This window comes from Fringilla coelebs (assembly GCF_963513975.1).
Source record: "Fringilla coelebs genome assembly, chromosome: 1".
Classification (NCBI taxonomy): Eukaryota; Metazoa; Chordata; class Aves; order Passeriformes; family Fringillidae; genus Fringilla; species Fringilla coelebs.
The window spans coordinates 113,267,323-113,286,841 of NC_140028.1; the positions used below are offsets into that span (position 1 = coordinate 113,267,323).

The following is a 19,519-nucleotide window of genomic DNA, read 5'->3' on the forward strand; positions in this document are numbered from 1 at the left end:
TTTCAAGTGTCTCTGCTAGTTCAAAGGACTCAAACAAAAACGGTTGTCTAAAAAAAACACAGATGTGGTTTGGAGAAGATAAGGAGGACAACTTATCACTTTTGAGGTGGGAGGAAGGGATGGCAAATATGGTGCTAATTAATATAAAGCCTTCTCCTTCCTTGCTGCCCTGCTGTGCCCAAACACACAAAATGAAGAATCTACTCTGCTCTGCTCTCTCAATACTCTTGGCACGTACCTCCTTCTCTCTCCCCCTCGCACTCCCTCTCTCTCCATAAAGGGGCATGAAATGAGAAATTTTAGCAAGGTTTCTTTACAGAAGAGAGGCTTGGCTTCAAGCCCAGTATACATATGTGGGAGGGAGTCTTCAAAGAGAGACTCCCTCAGTGCTGCCCAAGAAAGCCATGCTTCTCACGGCCCGTGAGCGAGCTTTGCTGGGACTCGCTGGCTCAAGCCCCACCAGTCCCTCAGAGACAATAAATGCCCAAGGAGGTAAAAACATCTGCAGGCTGATGTCTTGAATTTTCCTTAGTTTGAACTCAAGGGAAAAATGACCACATGTTGGAATGGTTTAAAAAAACCCCAAACTTAATCAAAATACAATAAAAAAAAACTTGGGGTGTCACTGGATTTCCCTTTTATATAGCACATCCAGTTGTATGAATTAGTCAATTTATACTAAGGATTATTTGTTGTTTTTAGCTTTGTGCAGATGATTTCTTTTCAACAACTCCTTGTAGACTCTTGGAGTGGTGTGTTGGTATAGTTACACAAGCACAGACAATTTACACTTACAGAAGGGCCATTTGCAGGTATAGTTTAACAACATTTCCATGAACAAATTGAGTAGTCCAAGAAAAAAATCCTTTTTTTCCCCTGGTCTAACTTCATACATTCTAGGGCTTTTGCTAGCATAGCAATGATGACAAAGCTATAGTAAATCCCTACCTGACATAGCTTTGCCAGCAAGACTAAAACCTTCCTCTCAATTAGGTTGAAGTACTTCATATTTAAGCCACATTTATGTTACACGCTTTTCCCCTCACAGCACAGTGCATCCTCCCCAGTCACCTGGCTTTGCATCGCTTCCTGCCCATACTCTGGTAACCATGGATCTCCTAGACAACATTTACAGCATCAAGTATGCAATTGCAGGCTCACCTAGGGCCATTTAAAAAGAGTTTATTTTTGATGATTTAAAAAATTTCCCTCCATCACGCAAACGGACATTCTGCAATTTCTGATGAACTCTCAGCCCCAGCTTATAGACAATTCTGACCCACTTCTTGGTATTGTGGTAGTAAATGCTGCACCACACACTTGAAATGTATGTTTGCTTTAGTTATGTCTCCATCCTGTTTTAAAATGCACAACATGAATCAAATGCATCTAGTTTCCTCAGCCATTTTTTCACTTTGAACATATCAGGAGGTAAACAAAGCAGACAGCTCTTAACTGATTCTTTTTTCTGTAATTAAGTGGGAGTTTCTTACCATGCCCAATGAAATCCAGAAAGCTTCCGTGCAGATGCCTGAAAAAGAGAGAAAAGTGTTTAAAAGACAGTCTTTTGCTCAATTAAAATCTAACTCCACAAAAAAAAAAAAAAAAAAAAAAAAAAAAAAAAAAAGAAAAAAAAAAGAACTATTGCCAGCATAATTCTATAGGTTGAGTTAAATAAATAAATACTTATCTGATTAATTGTTGCCTGGAATCCATTTGTGCTTCTATCTCTTGAGTTAGAGGCCATATTAAAAAAAGTGCACAGGAGATTTGAAATCTGAGGACAACCTAAAGCTTGATTCTAAGAAGGCTCAATGCACCAGTACTTTCCCATGGCGTGGGTGAGACAGGTTTAGTCATCAGGTGGGACAGAGAGCAGTCTGTTGCAATCCAACATTACGTGGAGAGCCAACTAGAAAGCAACGTATTTAGCACATACACTGCACACATTACAATACCCTCAAAGAAAAGAAAATCAGATGTTTCAGTACACAGGCTTTATTCAGGTCAGCTGCATTTCAGTCTCTCTGAAAAGCTACAGCAAGTGCCTGGATAGAAAGATGTTCACAATTTGGAGATTATTGCCAGATATCAACGTCACTGTTATTCACATGTGGGTGACACACTAAGGTACTATGTATACAGCTATTAAGACAAAAAGACACTTCAAAATCATTAAAATATCTCTGCAATTAGGATTTCACCCTGAATCTGGTTTTGTCCATCTCAGACTTCTCTTTTTAAAAATCCTTCTGCCTTTCTTTTCTGCAAGAACACTCACTGAAATCCTTCCACAAAAGCTCAAATTGCTTTTTAAGGGCAGGAGCTTGTTTGTCATGTATTTAAACAATACCTTGGCACAGGGTGGGTGTAATTACATGGGAAGAGACAGATCGGATAGGCTTAGAGACTGAGGAATTTGAGCATCCTATCACACTTTCACTTTTTCCTCCTCAGGCAAATGCAAACAGCCTCAGCTCCTTCCCCAGTCCCACTGTCCCAACCTCTGAGACTCCCCAGTTCCCAGCAATCTCTGGTGAGGTGATTCCCTGAATCAGAACTACATTTTTGTGCACAATAGCCTTCAGGAGAGTTTTCTTTAAGGGGTATGTCCAAACACCCCTGCTGATATGGGAATTCCTGGCATCTATAATATCCCAGGGCAATTTCACAGCTACAGGAAGTCCTTTTTGCTAGTTTCAAAACTGTCACCTAACCATTCTCTTGAGGCTGCATGGCATGGGAGAGTGAATGGGCATTTTCTATTTGCTTTCTCCATGCCACTTGAGAGCTCATAGATCTTTGTTTTTTCCTGCTCAGATAGATGCCCAAGTATTGTTTTCCATATGGGAGGCACTCCACATTTTTATCAATATTTCCTGTATCATCTCTCCTTTTTCTGCATCCTTCCTAAAATAATGGAGCAAGGATGCAATATTGAAGTGTGCCATGCATTTATGCTGCAGCATAAAGACTCTTGTTTTTGTTCACAATTTTTTTACCAATCAGTCCCAGTATTCAGGTTGGGTTTTTTTTTCTGTTTCTCATTCCTATTGCACATTCAGCAGACATTTTTATACAATTATTATAAACCAAGCTTTCTTTCCAAACAGTCATTTACATTCCATCACGGTGTATTTCAATTTAGAATTGTTTCTCTTCCTGTGCACTATTCTGTGTTCTGCCAGGTGGTCCTTTGGTCACTCTGTGTGGTGAGGCTGCTCTGCAGTCCCATAGCACATCCTCACCTCAGCTATCCTGTTTGATCTGGTATCATCAGGGGGCTTTTTTGCCTCATTCTCCACCTCTTTCAGGGCTATGCTGAGCAGCACCAGACTCAACAGCATGACCTGATTGGTCTTTCCATCCCTTCTGTAAAAGTTGGACAGTTTCCCCTCACTCCTATTTCTGAAACTGAAATTATTATTAACCCACATAAGGACTTTGCGCCTTAGCCCATGGCAGCTTGAAGTCATTGAAAGTTTTTGAAGATGTATAAATAACAAAACAAACAAAAATTAGAAAATTTGCTTATGTGACTATAACAGTAGCACAAACATCCTGAAGCTCAAAAATCTTCTGTCCAAAATCTACTGTCCAGCCCTCCTTTAAAGTAACCCTTACCCTTCACACACCAAGGTTTTAGCTTCTTCTAGAAATGACAGCATCCATTACGCCCTGGAACAACTCCTCCCCAGTCACAGGAGTTACCCCATCTGTGGGGAATGTGTCACTCGCCTCAAAGAGTGCTTTTCTCACTGTGCTTTCTTGAATCACAGGGAGCTGCTAACAGGAGGGCCAGTTCCAGGCCCAGTTATGGGCTGCAAGTGCCCCCATTGCTTCCAGAACCATTAAGCCAAAGTATGAAGTAGAATGCACCAACTCTGGAGATTTTTTCCCCATATAGTCCATCTGGAAAGACGTTTTTTCCTGTTCTTTTGTGTTTTGGAAAATCTGTAGCTCTTCTCTCCCACTCTCAGCCTTCTTGTGCACATGCATAGGTTGAACAATGATGCACGTTCCATGCTCACACAAACCCTCTGGCTTTGAATGTTGTTCAAACAACACAATGCCACATATGGTTTCCCAGTGTTTAAGAGCAGTTCAGAAGTCCCAATTTAGACTCTGAGGCCCACCAAATAAAAAGGAATGTGATGCATATGTTCCCAGTTCTAGCTCAGCAAATATAGGCTAGAGGAAGAGAAAAACATCGAGCCTGGTAACTTAATATTACACTAGATGAATAAGTAAAATTTTCTAAATAAAGATAATTGGCTCAAGTATAATGCCAATAACCCTTCAGGGACTTGAGCTGGTGAGTACCATTGAGAATAATAAAAGAGGCAATTCTTACTGCATGCATATACTTTAAGAACAAAAACACAGTGTGAGAATTTTAATTCCAATGATTTGGATAAAGCTGGCTGTCCTGAATCAGCAAGCAAAGCACAACAGCTACAGTGAAGTACAAAACCAAAAGAACTGTAACTTTTAGGCAGCGATCCAACCTCAGCTAAGCACAGCTCCAGGACTGCTAGGACAACACAACGAGTGAATGCTGTGCTACAACACGTAGCTTCTTTAGGAATAGGATCTCCAGCACAGGAAGCACAGGCCCTTGGCAAACACCAGATCTGAAGTGGCTAGTGGTCCTCACAGAGCAGTGCTGCGGATGGAAAGGTGTCTGCTCAAACCCTGCATGGCCCTTTCCTGCACCAGAAGCAGTACATAATTGCTCCTAAGCAATAAGAGTTGAAAAACAAAACCTGTAGGAAATAGATACTGGTATTATCTGATTCTGCCTTCTCCAGCAGAGTTCTGCTCATTGCAGCCTTAAAGCACAGAAGCAGCTAGTACTTTCTCCTCAGAGGAGACTACTCCAGAGACTGGTCAACACTGCAATTAAAGGATGCACTTATTGATTACACAGACCCTCCAGATTTCCCCAAGGTAACCAGTGAAACCCCAGTCCAGCTTTTTCAAGGACATAAACACTGTGGGAAGAAAGCAGTCAGCCCCTGCCATCCTGGCCAGGATGCACCTCCTGCAGCACATGTTCCTTCCTTAAGACCCAGTGCAGCAGGGAGCAAGGAGTGGATTCAGCCCAGCTCATTCACCCTTTAAAAATTAATGGCAAAGGCAGCCTCTCTAGCTGCAGGTACGGCACCCCAGAGACCTCTGAAAACTAATGTCAGCCCTCCAACTCCTGTTCCTGTTACAGCACTAATCTTCAGGTTCATCCACACACCGGCAAATGCTTAAAGCAGCCTGTTAGCTCTACCAAAGGACTGATTTTAACTCGGCTCACATACACAGAAAGGTAAATGCAACATGCCAATAAACACATTCTGCTATCAAAGAATGACTTAGAAGTATCAAATTTTTAATATCGCATACTTATTTACTGATGCCTGCCCTAGCAGGCATATGTAACCTAATACTGTATTTTACTGATATTGCAGACGGTATAACCAATCTCCTAAACTCTCAACACTCTCAATGGATTAGTATGATGTGTGGAGCAGTTTTAGCTTACAAAGCACTACTTTAGTGTGTAGAGTTATTGATTTAACTTAGAAATTCTGCTATGTCGTGTATTTTTACTGATTTACCTTTACAGTAGTGTAAGAATATCTCTTCTCCCCCCAAAAAACTTTGACACACTTCCCCATCCAATACAAAATACTGCTGCTACTAGGATTTCAGGACAGGCATTCAGTAATCAAAATTATGGATTTTTTGAAAAAATTTTTGTGTTGCAGGGCTCCTCCCACATTAGTCATGTCTTTTTTTTTTTTTAATAAACCTGGCATACCCCCTAAACTTTCCAGAAATTTCTCAAATAAACACCTGCAGTTATATATCAGTGTACCCCCTCCCCTCTTCCAGCCTCAAGCTGGGCAGATATTGATACAATGGGAAAAATTCTCCCATCTGGAATACTTCCCAAAGGTACTGATACATTTTCCTTCTTCTCAGCTGCAGCTCACTCAATCCTCTAGTCTCCTCTCCTTTTGAATGCTGCAGGAATCTCCCATGTGCCAGCCCCAGTCCCAGCTCACAGTTCTAGCACGTATAGAAAGCTGCAGCTGAATAGTGCATACAAATGACAGCAATAAAATAATGCTGTGGCATTGCTAAAAGCTTATTTGGAAAGCACATTTTAAAAACAAGACCAAACCTGAGAACCACTCAGGAATGTCAATGGCATTCTTCTCCAGCTTTTCTTCATCATCAGCTGCCTCTGCAGCCATGCAATTCCAACTCCTACCTTCTGCCCTGCACCACACCCCTTTCATCACTGTATCACAAATATATTTTCTTCTGTTAACTATTCTGTGTTTAAATCCTCCTTTACTCTGCTATAATAATCAATAACAGCCCACACCACCTCTATCTTTCATTCCTCTGCTAATCAATGTGATATTGAAAGCACTTCAATTTCACCTTATGATGACTTCACATGGCATAAACCACTATCAAAAAAGAAGTCCGAAGTCTAGCTCTATAAATATACTTTCCCCCATCTTCTTTGCAGAGGTAGACTTACATCAATAATTAAATATGCCAATAGGCTCACCTAGTCTGTATTTTGAAGTACCCCAACTCACCACATTTTTTAACTACGGTCAATGAATTATAGTCTTTGCCTGTATTCATCAAAACTCTCCATATCAGCCCATGCCCAGTAGCCAGTGACATGGCATGTGACTTTAGTAAGGGCTTAGACTTACAAAGAGTTGCTGCACATCTGTTGATTCACAAGAACCAGTTACATATATGTTTTTCTCTGGCTTATGGCAAATGCAGGGTAACTCACAATAGCGTCAAAAAAGTCTTGTCTCATAGAAAGAATGCCATATGGTTCTATGCCACTTCAATGCCACAAGGAAATTGCCACAGAAAAGATTTACACATTAAAGCATCGCTTCAGTCTCAGATACTTTACCTTGATTTGCAGTGTTTCCACTCCTTCAGACTTTAAGATAATATTGTCATAGTATCTGGATGCTACCAAATTCTCCCTATGTTAAAAAATATATTTAAGTTTATATCTAAACTTCTGTTATGATAAATAAAGCCCTGTGATTTCAGAAGGCACATAGATCATAGACAAATGGGTCTAGCAACCAAAATCTTCTCTGTCACACAATGATAAATTGTGCCATTCCAGCAGCTATTTAGACCTCACTGCCTGAACCCATGCTGACCTGAAACATACCCATCCCTTCATTACCCCAAGCTTTGTGTCATGTGCAGCATCAAACAACTTTTCTTCTTCCTGCTTACAACACCTCCAGCAATAGCACTCTTCTCAAACTTTAAAAAAAAAAAAAGAAAAAAGGCAAAAAAAGCAGACTATTTAAAACGAACTGATGCTTATGAAGTTAAAACAAAACAGAACAGCACACCCAACTCTGGTCTGTATTCTTCAGCAGCAGAATATCCTGCGGTGGCCTCAGCCAGCTGGGCTCTGTGACCCTCAGATTGATCCCTTGAGTGTGTTCCCATTTTCTCAAGCAGTGAACACTCCAGCCCCAAAGCCAGCAAGAAGTTTGTCACTGACTTCAGCTGAGAACAGGAACCGGCTCAATCATAAGAAACCTTGAGCTAAATAAAGCAGCAAGAAAAGGCACAGGAGGGAGGTGGGGGGTGTCAGCTCAGAGTGCTGTGGGGCACAGCTCTGCTTGTTACCAAGGTTACTTGGTACTTCCCCACATAAGACTTCATTTTCAATTGCCAATAAATCTGCAGAAGTTTGACCCCCTCAAGTGGGAAACTGGGGTTGAAATGCATTAAATATGTGCTGCAGCCTGATTTGGGGGGGAGGAAAAGGTTTTCCAACATAATATTGTAGGCAGTTTTGAGAAAGGTTACAGGGAAATGTGTGGATGTGGAAAGCTCTTTTCCAGTAAAGACTTGCCACTATGGCCCTGCTTTGAGTCTGACAATAAGTATGTCACAGATCCAAAATTTCCTGATTGTGTCAGTCATGTGTCTAAACAAAAACCTGCCCGAAATTGAACAGGTTGTAAGTCCTCAAACAAAATGGAAAAGAAAAACACCAGTTAAAAAACAGTCAGTAAAGACATATTCAATTTTTAGCTGCTTTAGCCAACGATAAGCTGCTTAGGCAATTTCAGCCATTCCCTCAAGGCTCCCAAGCCAGCAGGTTTGCTCCAAGCTGGGGCTGAGCAGGACTTTCCCTAAAATTGCAATTCCAGTGTGCTGAATGCTGTTCTGTATAAAAGCATGGATACCCTCTTCCTCCACCAGTGTCTCCCCAGCCAACACCTCATTTGCTCCAGTGAACATGAAAAATAAAGTTTTCAGAACCAAACACAGTAGGGACAAAAGTGTCAGGCTTGCAACATTTAGGGAGAAATAGAGGGGGAAAAAGTATGTAGGTAAGGAAATTTCTCTCCCTAAATCCTTAATGACTGGCCTGGAGAGGCTGCAATTACAATAGATGAGAAGTGGAATCTGAAAGTCATGGAAATGGAGATAATTCACAAGTCTGGCACTGAAATCTGGCTAAAAAAACATGACAAAGAGGTTTGGCAATGTGGTTTGAGTCTCAGGTCTGATGATCTTGGATGCAGAAGAAATGCTGAGACTATGTCCAAGGGGTACCAACTGGCTGAAGAATCTCTGGAAAGGAGTCCAGGCCTGAGGTTCAGTGGGAACAAACCAACACGGCAGAAAGCCACCAAAGTCCAAGCAGAGACAGACCAGAGGAAGATCCTTGACCAGGGTTATTTTTTTTGGCTGAGCCAAAAGCTAGGATTTCTGTCAAATATCTATGAAGTGAATCATAAATGGGATTGGTGCTGCTTCATGCCAGCCTGTGGGAAAGATGCTTGGTGGTCACCAGTTATTCCACTTGTAGCCCTGCTTGATGTGGTGGACAGGAAGATCTCTGGTCTGTCCAACAACTCACAGAGGTGCACATTTCAGACCCTACAATTAATTTGGGGTTTGCCAAAAGTGAGTTGGCAGGGAGCAACTTCTTCCCCTGTGTCTCATATTCCCCGGTCTGTTCATGTAGCTTTATTTTAAAAGGCTTGATTCTGTTACCTACAGCTGAATCCATTCCTGTGGTGCCTCAGCCTGTACTTATCTACACACCTCTATTTCTTGAAGCTCAATGAGAGTTAGGAAATTGTGTTTTGAAATGTGCACCTTGTCATTGCATAAAGACCTTATACCATGGAAGAGATGAGAAAAGGGATATTTTTCACTCTTGAGAAATAGTTATGGCCATATTGAAGAGTACAGCCTCCTTCCCCTCAGAGAGTCTTTATTCCTAATATTATACAAGAGGGTAACTTTTGTACTAGTGTAAAATCTGATCTAAACAGCCTCATTGACTTAGGACAGCATTCCTTCTCATGAACAAGCACAGACAGTATTCTTCTGGGATCTTTTCCTGAATTTACTTAAAACATGGTGATTTCAAGTTTTACGTGCCACTTTTTGTTAGTTACTCAGGGAAACTTTGCTAAATAAAATCTGTAAGCATCACTACAGATGGGAAAAACAGAGCCTCATGAGAGAATAGTACTTGCTCCAACTCCCTATGCAACCCAGGAGGTGATTTGGAAGAGAAGACATAACTTCCTACCACACAAGCCTCCTCTGTGGCAACCCAAAAAAAAAAAAAAACAGATCCAAGATTATTTAACTCGTGGTGACACTTGCCTTTCAATAAAAAGACTGAAAAATATCTTGATCAGTGCCATAGCTCATGAACTTACACAAAACTTTCCAGTTCAAAGCACACAATAAAACTGGCATATGGCATGTCTCACCTGCCACTCAGAACTACCAGGTAATTTGTTCCCTGGAAGGATCACTTCATTCAGATCCTGGTGCTGTTTCTTTCCCAGTGACACACTGGCTGTATGGCTGACAAAGGACAGGACAGTTCTTGTTAAACTTGCAGCATCTCAGAAATTTCAACACCTCCAGGGAACCTTCTTGCATTTCCATAACTACTCCTTCCCCCTTCAAATGCTGCTTCTTGATATTTGCTGCTCACCACAAATGCACTGTATTCTGTGCAGAGGTTGGGCCAGCACAAGCCATTTAGCCTTGCAGTTTGAAGAAAAATGTTAGAATGCCTTTTACAGAAGAACAAACATTGACTCACGTTAGGAAATGTCACTTGTGCGATGCGCTATTTTGCAAGACCACCATGGCTGCACTGCCTCACTCTGATCAGCCACATTAATATTTGAATACTGGATGACAACAGTTGAAGATTAATTCCAGCAAGTTATTCATGCCTGGAGGTTCAGATTTCCAAGCAGAAGCATGTGGGCTAGACTATGGCATTTCAGCACATCCCCAAGGAAAGAGCGGTGGGAAGTCACCCAGCCCCAAGAGGATCAGAGTCGCTTGTACCTTTGCAAAATAATCCCTCTTCCTGCTTCTCTATATCCAGGACACTTCACCATCAAAGATGACATGCCAAGGGCCTTTTCTTGCTGCCAGCCAGCACTGCCAGTATGCTTACAAAAGGTGTGGACATACTCAGCCTTGTACCCCCGTTGGAGGAAGACACATAATTTATTTAGCCTGAGAAGCAAAAAAGGCCATTCTCAGACAAGCAAGACAATGTGTTTGTGTACTGATCAAGTCAGGACCTGTTTGGCCCTCAGCATTTATTTCAGTTCCATTCTCCTTACATAAGAGTTTTCAAGCAAGAGAGACTTTGAGAACATGACAGTGTGAGAAGAGATCCTGTCAAAACATAAGTGTGAGGGCCTATGCGGTGAAGAGCCTCTCAAGAACACTTTCTGCCACAAGAACAAATCCTTTCCCTGGATTGTTCCTGACACACACAGAGCATGAAGCTGAAGTCCAGGAGCATTACTGGAAAGCCAGGGCAGAGGGGTTCAGCCAGCCAGCACCTAACCCTCTGTAGGAGGAGATCCAAGGAGTGCCTGCATCCCACTGCTAGTTTGTGCCTAGGGTTTGAGGAATATAAACAGCAGTGAGGTTATTTGAGATATTATATATTTTTTCCTGAAGTCATCATAATATACCATACCATAATTCTACCATGTCTTTTTTTAAATAAGGGAGGAGAAGCAGCCTACTTCTCAGTAGGTCCCAGCAATCCCAGATCAACCCCAGCAACATCTAAGGAAGTGCCTTCAGCATGCAAAATTCCACTGAAGACAGGAGTAGAAGATATCACTTGCTGATTCCCACCTTTGCAATGGAAGTTCAGAGCCAGCAAAAAGAAAGTCTCTAGTATAAAATTCAATGCTATCAATTCACTACACAGAAGCCACCAAGACATCAGGTCTTAAACACATGAATCCAGTTATTATTGCCTTCTTGAAATTCACTGCCTGACATCTCCATTTAGCAAGTAACAAAATATGAACATTTTGGCTAAATATTAATTAAGAGATATGCAAAGGAGTACAAATTGAATTCTTCAATATACTGAACACTATTTTAACGCATGAACCCATGTTTATGCTAGCCAGAAGTTCAGACAGAAATCATCTTGAAATATAACCTTCAGCTGCTACATAGGAACAAACTACAATAAAACAATTATTAAAAATAGCTGCAATTTCTCTACTGATTGGTACTGAAAATCAGAAAGGTTTTTAAAATAACCAACAAGAGTGTGAGAAGGTTTTTTTTGGGCTAAATATAAACAGTAAAAAACATTCAACTTTTAGGCTTTTTGAGGGACAAAAAAGTCCAAATTTAAAGTCCTCTCCTTCTCCCTCCTTCTATGACCTGGGCAGAGACAGGAGACATTTATTATGATGTGTAGTAAAGTCAGTTTTTCCACTGCTTTGCAATCATGTACCTCCATAAAACAGACAAAACTCTGCCAGTGGAAAGACAGAGAATTTCTGGTGTGTGCCTTTTATCCTGCTATTTTACAGTAGTATGGGCATAAAACAGGATCACACAGCTCTCATGGATCATTACAAAAGTCCAGGTCAACAAAGATCGGGCTCCTTGTCTAAACTGTCAGCTGTGACCCTCATGCAGATACCCTGCCTCTAAAACACACAGCACTGCTCTGGCAAAGACTGCTGGAAGTGATTCTGTGATGCTGTATACTCAGATTACACAGACCACTCCAAAGATTTCCACCCCTTCCCCATCTATTAGCCAGCCTCTGAAGTTCAGTGCCACAAATTATCCATATTGTAATGCAGCACACTTTATGCAGCTACAAGTTTCTCTAGATCACCAACACCTCGAGGAACTGAGAAAACAAACAAACAAACAGAAAAAAAAACCTAGCCAAAAAAGAAAAAGGGGGAAAAAATGCAAACAACAAGCTAGAAAATCATCTTCACCTTAAGCAAGACATGTTAGAGGCTCTATTTTAAAAGCAGCAAGCTCAGGATTTCAGCCTGAGATACAGACAGTGTTGAGACAAGGGGTTTACTACAAATTCAATATAGCTATTATTTACCAAAGGAGGGAAAAGGTTGAGAATATAGAGCAGGTCAAGTAAAAGGATTGCGCAAAATTGAAAACACCTGCAAGGTGGGGCACATATGGTAGATGTGCTGACTATATAGGAGTAGACAGGAAGAAAAAGGGGCTTGTATTCTGGATGGAAAAGAGCTGTCTACTGCCATGAGCCAGCATCTGAAACTGTTGAAAAGCATTACAGCCACGTTCCCAAGCAAACACTTGGGAACACTTGTGTTGGGCTTAATCCTCACAGCTTCACAGGGAACAGCATTGGAACTTACTAGACAGGGGCCAGTGCTTTCCCATTTCATCTCAGTCCTTCCCAAAGAGCAAAGGGCATGTTCAGGTGTGAGCAAGCATTTGCAGATGTGTTGCTGCCATCCTGCTCAGGCTTCCTTCAGCCCAAATTCTAGCAGGGCACAGACATAAGCACTCTGAGCAGATTGTGAGTAAAATACTGGGCGGGGAGAAGGAGGTAAAAAAACAACCCCCATGTATCTAAACTACAAGGGATAAGACAGTGAACTAACTTGGCTGGGTTTGTTTTCCCTTCAAGTTTTGCATAAGAATCAATAAGAACTAAAGAGATAGGAAAAATTCTGAAAGAGCAGTTGAAAAGATATGGTTTTACAGCCTGTCACAGCATTTTTTTCTTAAAATAAAATTGATTTTAGTTAAATATTAAATATTAGCTATAATAAGCTATTGAAAAAACAGCATGCTAAGTATTAGCAAAAAACTTCCTAACAGTGTTACTCCAGAGTCACAGCCAAGAACGAGTTGGGAACTGGCTGACAACTCTGATGCTTCCAAGGGGACAGGAGCAGGGAAGACAGCAGTAACTCACCAGCAGTAGCTTTCAACATTACTCATTTTTTCCAAGCAACAATCTCAAAAAGAAAACTTAGCTCCATTCCTCCATGCTGTTCCTCTATCCCACTCCCCCAAATGCAGTCCTCCAGCAAGTTTCGGTTCTGATCCTAGCTCTCCATAAGTCTTGTAATAGCCAATAAAAGCATGAATTAATAAATAGATAATTAGATCTAAGTATTTTCATGATCCACTCTGCCCTGGCTTTTGCTTCATTAATCCATGCACAAATGTTCCTCAAGCACAGGTGATTAACACTGCCAAAAGCCAGACATCCCACTTCTGTACTTCACAGCAGTCAAGTATCTGAGGATGCAGCACACCCTTTCACATTAACTGAAGCTCCTACTCATCAGGAGCCCAAAGGAGCAGTACTATTGGAAATGCCATTTGATTAGTCTGTGACTCAAGGAGAAGAGCCTTATTTATTATTAAAGCAAAAATTCTCATTAAACTGTATTTTTCAGTAAACCTGGGACTAGCTATCTCCACATCTTTTTAGCTTGTTCTGGTACAGTCTTAAGCAGCACACCAAATACAGTGTTTTACAAAGCTAGTTGGAAAGAGTTTGCGGAGCCTTTTTACCTCATTCTCATTTTAGCTAGTATAATGAAGATGGACATAGAAACATTTAGCAGAAAACTAGGACTTTCCCCCTTCCTCAAATTCTTACAGAGCTTCACTTTGGGGGCAATTCAGCCTCCTTTCAGAGCTGCTCTTAGAGACTGTCTTAAAACAGGTAGCAACATTGAAGATTTGGAAAGTGAGAGGTCACATAATGCAATTACTTCAGATAATCAGATCTGCGGAGTTACTGAGACATCAGCAACGTTTGTCACTGCCTCACAGGAGCTTAAAGCACATAAACAAAATCAATTCCAAGTCCAGAATCTCAAACAAATGAATCGGTTACCCAAACAGATGAGAAAGAGGGAAGCAGTTTTCCCCGAAGCCACTCAGATTTACATCAACAGAACAGAGTAATCCACTGTTTCCAACCACTTTAGAATGTTAAAGGCAAAACACAAATTGACATCATAATGTCATCTTAATAAACACAACCAACATCAGTATCACAGTCTAAGCCTACCTACCACTGGTCCAGTCTACCCTTCTGAATTTATTATTGAACTGGAAACAAAATATGAAAATGTTTGATTGTTTGTTTGTCTGTCTTTGAAATTAATTGGTGAGTCAGTATTCACCATCAAGTAAGTCAGGACAAGAACACTTCCATGCATGGTCCTTCTCTATGATGTTCCATCAAACTTTCTGCAGAAATCAGTTAAGAGTTGTGTAAAGAGTTCAGCCAGGTACTGTGAGAATTCTGGTGCACAACACCTATTCTATTAGAAATAAATGATCTCATTTACATTTTAATTCTGTAGAGCGAGCCACTCTCAACAGGGCACTTTGCTAGAGTTACTGAAGATGTACAGAGCTTGTAATTTTCACCATAAATGCACATTATGTTCTCATCAGAGAAATGAAAGGACCGATAGGCATATTAGAGAAACCTCCTGTCTGGGATGTGCCTCCAAATCTTCATGAACACAGCCTCTTCCTATCTTGCATTGTATTGTTGCACAGCTAAATATCACAAGAAGTCTCATTAGCTGAATGGCAATAAGTACAGAAAATATTGTACTTTTCATTGACCCTTTCGAATGAATAACATCATACAGACCAAATCCCACCCAAATATCTAAAGCTGTAAATTAACTCTACAAGCTCTAAATACATTCCAATAGCTACAGAATGTACTGGTTCCTCTCTTTAATTTAGAGTTTCATTTCTTTGAATTGTTTGAATTGTGTAGTTCTTAAAAATAAGAACCTGCCATCCCTGGTGGATTAGAGGACAGAAAGACAAACTCTCCTGTAGGTGCTGCAGTGCACCAAAGTACCATTTCTAATTTTTTTCTCTTTTAGCAAAGAGAATCAGGGGTGGGTCAAAGTCTGCTTAGAGGATGGGGACATTGATTTTACTACATGCCTTTTCTACTCACTGTGATCTTAATATTGCTCATGAGAAATTCAAGTAGTGTTTGGCAAGTAACTATGGCTCAGTGAAACAGCCAACACCCACTCAAATATTAAAAAACCTTGAAATACACTCTTCACAAGTTATTTCTACAGTAGCAATCACATGTTTATGGGGTGTTAGTACTTACAACAAACAGAGACAGAGTCCTTATTTTAAGCTTTTAGGTAGGGAAGTAACATTAACCCAGCACTTTCATTTCTGAGGAGACAAATGCAATCATGATGTTGAAAGCTATTCTGAGGAAGATTTTTCTTCAGCATTTCTAACTGGGCTTGCATCACTTTATACAGAACACTCATGGGAGCCAAAACGAGAATGCTTCCATGTCACTCCCACTGTCTTTCTGGCTTTAAGACTATGAGCATTATTGTTTTCATGACAGAAGAGCTTCAGGATAACAGAATATCTCAGGAGAGCCTACAGCTCTTTAGTGAACATTCCCAAAGTAGGGTAAGAGATGGTTTTTCACGACGTCAAGATCTGGGTCAATGCCAGACATAACCCAGACCAAATCTCTGGGATATCCAGTGGTGGGATTTCAACAAGCACTGTTTCCTTCTTTCTTCTCTTCCCATCTTCTGGGTTTTTTTAGAAAACCTCAAGATGAAGTGGGGATACTTTGGGATGAGATCATCGGTTACCCACAAATGATACCTGTAAAATGCTTTCTTCCAAGTTTCCCAGAAAAGAAAAAAAAAAAAACCACAGAGGAAACCTCTCTCCAAACCTCCTTTCCTGCTACCCCAAAAGAGGCAGAGGGCTAAAACAGCATTATCCACTGCTACAGCTTTCATTATACGTTGAAAAATATTCAGATCATTTTCAAGAAGCTGTCAATGGTAAAAAATGGGATAGCTTGATGATGAACTTCCCTTAGATTCCAAATTTTATGTGTAAACAGGGAGTATGAATTTAGCAGTTCTACTCACCTTATAAGCCCATTACTGTCAAAGGAAATCCTCACCTCAAGTGAGTATTCTTTTACATTTTTTTATAGACCCTGCCTGAGAACTGGGGCAGCTCAAGAAGGACACCTCACAAGAGCACACAGATACGTGAGTACCACACTGTTATCATCTCTAACCACTCACTGAAAGATGCCTTGCAGCAGAGAGAGAAGTCTGTAGCCTACAGAGCAAGGAAAGAGTCAAAATGATTTTGCTCATTCACCACCCCCCCTCCCTTATCATCATGCAGGAGGAGGAGGGCAATCTATTGATACTGGGTGTAAAGACAGCTGCTCTTCTGATCCAGCGTGGCTTTTGTTAGCAGCAGCAGAGCTGGTGAAAGAGAACAAACGCTCTCCCATACACGCATTGTTAGGGCAGGAGACAAAAGAATACCTGTTTTGAATCACTGAGGACTATTACTGTAACAAAGTACAAGATAACATTTCGCCAGAGGATACAAGAGATTCTGAGAGGAGCAACAATGAAACCAGGCAACCTTTCTGTCATCTTATCAAAAACTGCTTGGGGTACTTACTGAACAGTGGGGGGGCAATAATAGCAAATAGAGAGCAAACACAGTTAATCTTTGCACAAAGGCTTTTTGATAAGTAATAAAATAGAGTTAAGAGAGGCGTGCTGGCCTTTGCCAACTCACATGGCTTAAAAGAAAGGATATAAGACAGGCCTAAACAATTTTAAAATAAACAAATCCATACACAACAGGGGAATGTTGCATGAATGAATTTTCTCATTCTCCTTTTTCAAGCAATTCAAGAAGCAATCAAAGCACTCCAAGGTTTGCTATGGTTTTACATACTTTTTTTGACACATTGCTTTACAGAAGCTTCACAACAGCCCACTATCAGTTGCTTTGGTGTCACTGTATGGTATGTAAATGGAATAGGCATATCTTTGACATAAAAATAATAATCTCTGGTTAAATTACAGTACTACAGTGTATCATAGCATCAGAACTATGGAAATATTAATACATGGATCTTTGACAATACAATGTAAGATGTCACTTTGAGCAGTTATTATGCTAATAACGGACACTTATTATAAAACAACATGAAAGAGGTAAGCTATGTGGGTGTAGAAAGAGATATTTAGTATTCAGAAAATGTATTTAAAAGGGAAAAAAAGCAAGTGCTTCATACAGCATCTAATCCCACATTAGGCAGATGAGGAGTTCCCTGGCAGATGGGTGTCAGGGTACCCTGGGACTTGGATGAAGCAGCACATTATCCCTCAAGGGAGCACACATGCCAATATAATTTACAGCATCCTTTGAGCTTGTTTTTGTCATGCAGTGGGCCAAACTGGGACCAAAATAATGAAGGTGGGGGGGAAAGTGGCACTAGAGCTTTGAGGATTAACTAGAAAAACTGCTCATCAAGTCCAGCAGGGTTTCAAGAGAACATATTCTGCCCCATGCTCACTGACTTCAAAATAAAATAAAATACATTCCAATACTAAAGAAAAAAAGAAACCACAATAAGGAAAATGTCTCACACCAAATTCCCTATACAAAGCAAGCAACAAGCCAACATCATGACTGGTTCCATTCAAGCTACAAGAAAGTGTCCATTTACATTAAAAAAAAACCCCAAAAACACTAAGACTATTAAATGTTGCATTTAAAGCCAAAAGAAATATTTACAAAGAGTTTGTAATATAAGAAGGAATCCAAGGAAAGAGAGTCTCTGTTTGTCCGATGGCTAAAGAGTAAATTTGTCTAGGGTTTTTCTAGTTGGGAAAGGAGCAATTTATAGGTATTCTACATTAATTCTCACCTGGTCTTTTTTACTCTGCACTAAGACCCTGTTTTCCACCTAATCTGAGCTACAGAGTCATTCTGGTGGCAGAATCAGCCATTTGGCACAGGGCCACTGCACTCTAAATTCAACCCTTAGCTGTGCTTTACAAAAACTTCTATACCACCAAAGCCAGCTGAAGCCATTCTCATCCTTACAAATACATCTCTCAGCCCTGAAACAAATACAAATGCCACGTTTGTGAAGACAGAGCAGAAGATGCAACACTTCAGACAACAGCCATAAATAAAATTCTTACATGCACAAACATAATTCATTTCAAACAGGAATGTTGGTGCTTGTGCTGCAGCGGTTGGAAATACCTGTCTTTCACCATTAAGCCTTGTGAGGATAATGCTTAGCTGCAATCTAAACCTGGGTGATTGCAGCAGAACAACCAGAAGCTGTGTGATTACTTATTGCAACTCCCAGTCAGGGAGAGGGAAATCTGCCACGTAGCTCACATGCAGGTACAAGGAACCCCTTGACTCAAACAGAATAACACAGGGAATTATTTGGATTTTGCTTACAGTTGCAAGGATTTCCTCATGCACATTTCTGTGTACAGATGCATCTCCAGTACAATTGCACTGACCGTGGACTCGATCACAGATCCTTCTTTTAATTACTTGGCAATTTCCTGGGCCAAGTTTATTCAACTGCCCAGCCCTGCACCACCTATTCCTTCCCCCTCTTTCAGATTCCTACAACTTTTCCAGGTTATGTGCAGGCTCCCTGATAACTTTATGGCCTTTTACAATGTTTAGTTACCTTCTGTGGTGGAGAGAAGGCAATGGCCACCTGCAAAAGCTGTCTACAAGAACCTGGGAGTCTGCAAACTAAAAGTTATTGCTTTACTAGCATGACAGCAATATAAAGCTGTGACCAGCCACTGCTGTGTTCAAAGCCCTGATACCTCCCAATCTACAACTTGTCTTTCCTCTGCTTTTTATTCTGAACTTAATTATTGCCCAACATACTACAAACAAGATTTGAACAGCGGTATTTATCCAGTAGAAAGAACTACTCCTATAATCAATTAGACCTGGAGTAGGCTGGGAAGATGACAAGAACACAAGGCATATAGGAGAAGGCATACAGGAGAGAGCAGTAAGTTTTCCATTGTACACACCCTTTAGAGATATGCAGATGGGGGGGGGAGGAAGAAAAGCCTTAGGCACATTCCTGCTAGCTCTCATGATTAAATTCCTACTTTTACAGTATTTAGGGTTTTTTTTTCCCTAAACCTTCAGTTCTAATAATCAAGGTATTTTGTCATACTTGCAAATTTCCCTTTACAGAAAGGTGGCAGGCAGAGCGTAAGAAAAGTCTTGAAGAGAAGATTCCTCCAGAAGCTAAAAAGCAGAAGTC

The 19,519-nt window shown here is 40.7% G+C and overlaps 1 protein-coding gene across 2 annotated transcripts in view; it reads right to left on the reverse strand.

Annotated features, from left to right (window-relative positions):
• Positions 1-19,519, reverse strand: part of LOC311162906 (uncharacterized protein) — a 105,268-nt gene that overhangs the window by 62,441 nt on the left and 23,308 nt on the right. The window contains exon 3 of one of the 2 annotated variants that reach the window (XM_084221513.1): positions 1,494-1,531. The exons of the other annotated variant lie outside the window; for it this stretch is intronic. Coding sequence (XP_084077639.1) covers positions 1,494-1,531 — 38 coding nt within the window. The remainder of the gene's footprint in view (positions 1-1,493; positions 1,532-19,519) is intronic. 2 annotated transcript variants of the gene reach the window in all.